Source organism: Antrostomus carolinensis, unplaced genomic scaffold (assembly GCF_000700745.2).
Source record: "Antrostomus carolinensis isolate BGI_N321 unplaced genomic scaffold, ASM70074v2 scaffold1918, whole genome shotgun sequence".
In the NCBI taxonomy this organism is placed as follows: Eukaryota; Metazoa; Chordata; class Aves; order Caprimulgiformes; family Caprimulgidae; genus Antrostomus; species Antrostomus carolinensis.
In genome coordinates this window covers 360-5,810 of record NW_010333501.1, presented here as the reverse complement: position 1 = coordinate 5,810, position 5,451 = coordinate 360, and the positions used below count along the sequence as shown (strand labels likewise).

Genomic DNA, 5,451 nt, shown 5'->3' with positions numbered 1-5,451 from the left:
TCCCTAGTTACCCAGTGGGAGACTCTTCCATGCTGCCGCTGTTATCTCAGATGCTATGTACATCTTTGGTGGCACAGTGGACAATAACATTAGAAGTGGAGAAATGTACAGGTTCCAGGTAATTCACTGATAAACAGACTGAAACATCCACACCAATTCTGCATGATGCTTCTGGCTCTGGATGTGGATGTGGCAGTTTCTAGTTTGTCTCACTGTGATGGCTTTTGTTTCGCATCCTTCCTGCAGGCAGCCTTTGCATTTCAGATTCAGCTGCCAAAGATTAATGTATATCTGTAAAATCTTTTGGGATATGTTATCTGGACAGACATTTAGTAAGGCCAAGCTCTCCAGTGCCTTCTGAAGTTCTAACAGAGATCCTGACAACTGATTTTGACAGATTATTGAAAAATGTATCTGACAGAATTTGCCAGGATATTTAACTGCAAATCGACTGTTCCTCTTCCTGTGCTGTCAGGTTCAGGGTTCCTGGGTCAGAACATTTTGTACTGAAGTCTCATCTTCATGCAGCACTCCCACCTACACACCTGCAGGAATGTTAAATTTCAAGATACTCACACCGGGTCAAATCCTTCCTCAACTCAAGTTTATTTTGTTGTGTGGGACCCTCAGACAGGTCCTGAGAGCAGGTGAGACTCTGAGCCACCAAATCCAGAAACCAGCAAGTTGTGATGAGACACAATTCTTCCATGTTACCCTGTGTTATTTTCTGTTGCTCTCACCACAGAAGAAGCCCTCGCATGTGTTTGGTTCGCTTGTTGTTTTCTAATTTATATACTACACTGAGGTCAAGTTAATGAGAATATCCAGTGATAGTGTATGTGACTACAGTGCTTTTGGATACAGCCATTTGAAATGAATTCTGTCTCCTGTGTGGTTTCACTTTTTTCAGTTTTCCTGTTACCCTAAATGCACTCTACATGAAGATTACGGAAGGCTGTGGGAAAACAGGCAGTTCAGTGACTTGGAGTTTGTTTTGGGAGAGGTGAGTAGAATTTATTGGAGAGGTGCCAAGGGGGTTGTTACTTTGTGTGTAGCATATTTCCTGGGAAAAAGCAAATTGTACGATGATTGTGTCAGAAACCCAGGGAATTAAGTTTTAAGAGCAGCATCATTGGTCAGCATGGTGTCTGTCTGGTTTAGTAAATTACACTAATCCAGATACATTTATAAAGTTGCAAAGGAGAAGAAACTTTTAAACTGAGAAGATCCATGCATCACTGAGAGGTAACCTGAATTTATCAGAGCACTGTATATATAGTTGCAATATGAAAATGATACTAACAGCCTCTGTACTCTGAGGTCCAACTGTCTCCTGGAAAGAGCAGGTCAATGGTTTGCAGGTCCATGTGCCATTGAGGAGCCATTTTTAATTACTGAAATAAAATAGAATGACAAAAAGCAGCATGGGGGAATGATTCTCTAGTAGTGAAAATTATTGTAGAATTTTTAAAAGAACCAATTTTCTGAAGAAAAATATGAGAAATTTGAATTTACGTGCATTCCTTTTGCAAAAAAATCCACTTTGCAGAGATGAGATAGCAGATCCTTAAAAACAGATGAAGTAGATTATGAAAAACGGTAGCAAAAAATCAAGATGTTGTTTTGAAAAAAGAAAATTAAACTGAAAATCAAATGGAACAATTAGAAGCAATATCTGTGACACTGAACCTACGCAAGAACTTCCACTCAGTGAACACAGCAGACTCATTCCAAATGGTGTTTGCCATTAGCCTTTAGGGAAAATAGGTGTTGAATTCCATCTGCATGTGCAGAGCAGATGTGAGGTTGCTGATTCTAACTTAAACTAAATGTATAGTAACCTGGAGTTCAGCCCAAGTTTCTATGGCTTCTGCCATCTGCCACCACCACATGATTTAAGAATAAAAGTTTAATATATATTCTTCCTTTGGCTTTGACAGAAGGAAGAACGAGTCCGAGGGCATACCGCAATTGTTACAGCTCGCTGCAAGTGGCTGAAAAAGAAAATCATACAGGCAAGGGAGAGGTTGAAACAGGTGAGTGTTTTAGAAAAGTAATCTTGTGGCAAGGGAGTGCTTATTCTGCCCAATTTTGTAAATAAGGTTGGAAGGAAGCAAATAGTATCTGCTGAGACGGATGTGGGACTGGAGCAGCACCTGGTGCTAAGGTGCTCTTGGGCAAGTAAAATAAAAAGGTTAATTAGTACATAGGCTACTGGATGTATATCGGGCAAGGCAAGGAGCATAACATGGAGGAGCCAAAGTTAATCCAGTTATCTGGGTTTGGGGTATGGTTCCTGGGAGCTCTCATAGCTGGCTAAGTTCTAATCTTGTGGAATACCCCTAGGGAGGAGTGCGTACCCCTCCCTCTGGGGAGGGTAAAAGCTGCATGTCATTGAGCTGCAAGATCAGACACATGAGAGGGAAGGCAGTGTGAAGGTTTTGAGGCTGGCTCGCTCCCTCTACTTTAGCATTTCCTGACTTTTTTCCAGAGTTTAAGGCCTGGTGCCTCTGGTTCATTGTCTATTGATTTTAACTACTTAACAGTTTTTCAGCAGCAAACATTTTATTGCTCTGGAAGAAGTGGTAGCACACAACCTGCAGTAAGACCTATGGATGCCTCATTGCCCGCCTTAGTTCATTGCTTTGCCACCTCACAGCTCTCCCATCTTCACTGGGAAAGGCTGTCAAAGTGAAACTTGAAAGTAACAGAGTGGCTTAAAATACTTCTGTGCAGCACTTTGAACTCTGACTTTGCAAGGCAGAGTCTGTGAAACCTGCTCCTACATCTTCTTTCTCCAAGCAGAGATGTTCTTCCTGCTGTTTCCTGCTGAGAGCAGAAATGTGAGCTCAGTGGAATTCATTCCTCCCTTTTTCTGAGGTCCTGCTTTTGAGCTTTTTCCAGGAGCTCACATTTGTTCTGATCCATGTTTGTCACAGGATATAGAACAGTAAGTCTAAGTGTGGTGGTTTCACTCCTTTGGCTGCAGCCAAACACAGTCACTCTCTCACTATCGCCCCCCTGCCCCCAGGGAGCAGGGGAGAGAACTGGACAGGTAAAAGTAAGAAAACTTGTGGGTTGAGATAAAAACAACTTACTAATTGAAATAAAATAATAATGTTAATAACAGTAACAAATGAGTGATGCACAGTGCAATTGCTCAGCACCTGCCAACTGATGCCCAGTCTGTGCCAGCCAGAGATCCCAGAGCAGAGACAGTCCCCAAACTGCAATCCTGGAAGAGCGAGAGCCTGAGTGATCCCTGAGAGAATCCCCCTGTTTTCCAGTCAGCCCTGGTTAATCTACTGACATGACGTGATATGATAGGGAATAGCTCATGGGCAGAGCCAAATGCCAGTTTTGGGTTTTGCTAATTACTGTGCTTCCCCCCTCAGTCCTTTGCACCTGTGAACCAGCCAAAGGGGCTCCAGCAGCAACTAATAACATTAGTACTTTATCAACATTCTTCTCAGAACAAATCCCACACTGAAACTAAAACACAGCTGTTCTAGCTACTGAGAAGAAAATTAACTCTATCCTGGCAAAACCAGGCCACTAAGACATATTAATTCCGAGTTATCTTGAAGATAATCCTGAAGATAAAGAAATCGTGAGTCTCGAAGAATGTGCAGTTGTGAGAAGGATCTTTCCTCTGGTGTGACAGTAACGTGTGTGTGCTGACACAGCCTTGTTGAGTGTTTTTTCTGTCATATTAGAAATCAAAGCAAGATATTGAAGACGAGGGTCATGCCACGTGTCAGAAGGATGGGATTGGTGGGAACGTCAAGTTGTGCCGCCTGCAGCCACTGCTGGAAGTGCCCATCCGAGAGGCTGAGGCACAACCCTTCGAGGTGCTCATGCAGTTTCTGTATACGGATAAAATAAAATACCCTCGCAAAGGTAGGACAGCAGGATGAAAAAAAATACTGTCAGCCAGGGAGCCAACCTTTACCTTGATACAGAGCAGGATCGAGCATTTGCAGATGATTGATCCTGCTCTAGGTGCTTAATTACTTACCTGAGATAATAGCAGGTTTCTATCAAAGCACAAAGTCCTTTTTTTCTGATTTGTTTTTTCCTGATTCTTTTTAAACATCAAGGAAAAGCAGGTTCTTGATCTTTCCAAAAGGTTTGAAAAAACACCAACCAAACAAAAATTTCATAGTATTTTGAACATTACAGCAGCCTGCCTGGAAGGACCATGTATCCTGGGTTGGCTTATTTCCTTTTTCTGGGATTGTTTTGATCCATTGCAAACTGAGCCCACACAGAAAGGCAGAGCAAGCCAGTATTTATCATCTCTTCAAAATGCCAATCCAAAAGAATGCCTCAAGAAAGGAAAAATCCATTTGATGCACTCATTGAAGATCCATGAGTTAAAAACTTGCAGGCTGGGAGGCAGTAGCGAGAGATCTCAGCAATTACACAGCAAATCTAACTCCTGGTTGTGTTTGAGTGCTGAGGTCTGTTGGGCTGTGGGAATCAAGTGGGTACCCAGGGGAAGTCCAGCTGGTGAGGCTGGGGAAGCTGCAGCCACGTGGCATGGTCACATAAAGTGGGATACGTCTAATGCTGGAAGCTTTGCTCCAGTTTCAGTCCAGAATCTTTCCTTTCTATGAAAGGTAATTCTCAGGAAAATAGTAATTGGTATGTGGTTGTCCACAGGCTTTCCTGTGAGGTGGCCTGTCTCGGAGCAAGCCTAATTAATGGAGACAAGGGAACCTTCTCATTGGTATCTGCCAACATTGCCAGATCCCACTGTCAGCCAGTTCACTGATTCTGAGTGTGCTCACTGCAGGACGGGATCAGACCAAAGGAAACCTCTAGGACAAGAGGAAATGGCCTCAAGTTGCACCAAGGGCAGTTGAGATGGGATGTGAGGAAGAATTTCTTTGCTGAAAGGGTTCTGAGGCATTGGAAGGGGTTGCCCAGGGCAGTGGTGGAGTCCCCATCCCTGGAGGGATTGAAGAGTCGTGTAGACACAGTGCTGAGGGACATGGGTTAGTCGGGGACTGGTCAGTGTTGGGTTCATGGTTGGACTTGATGAGCTTAAAGATCTTTTCCAATCCAGGCAATTCTGGGATTCTGTGAGATTATCACACTGTCCTCTTCTCTTTGTTCCCAGGCAGCCTGCTACACTTCTCCACAGCCCATCAAAAGTTCTCCCTGGTGCTTACCTGTCTGCTGGGATCCTCCAGTGGCCCTGTCCTGACTATTTGTATTCCTAGTTGCTCCTCTTAGTTCAGAGGGCAGCACCTTGGGGATCCATCCAGAGGCTGAGCTAATAGAATTGGGCGTGCTCATCAAATGGGATTTTCCTGATTAGACACAGGGAAGACACATGACATGCAATAAGGCTTTTCTCTAACAAAAAGTAGTTACAGCAGATGGCTAGAGATCCCCTGTGAGGAAAGCAAAGGCTCTGGAGGATTATTCCTTGAGTTGGTGTCC

General features: G+C 43.6%; 1 protein-coding gene across 1 annotated transcript in view; it reads left to right on the top strand.

The window, feature by feature from the left end:
- The window catches only part of LZTR1 (leucine zipper like post translational regulator 1), a gene marked incomplete at its 3' end in the record, with an annotated part of 26,001 nt that extends 22,101 nt beyond the window's left edge, over positions 1 to 3,900 (top strand). The window contains exons 7-10 of the mRNA XM_010173862.2: positions 8 to 118; positions 911 to 1,003; positions 1,941 to 2,036; positions 3,717 to 3,900. Of these exons, the coding sequence (XP_010172164.2) occupies positions 8 to 118; positions 911 to 1,003; positions 1,941 to 2,036; positions 3,717 to 3,900 (484 nt within the window). The remainder of the gene's footprint in view (positions 1 to 7; positions 119 to 910; positions 1,004 to 1,940; positions 2,037 to 3,716) is intronic.
- Positions 3,901 to 5,451: the final 1,551 nt, after the last annotated feature.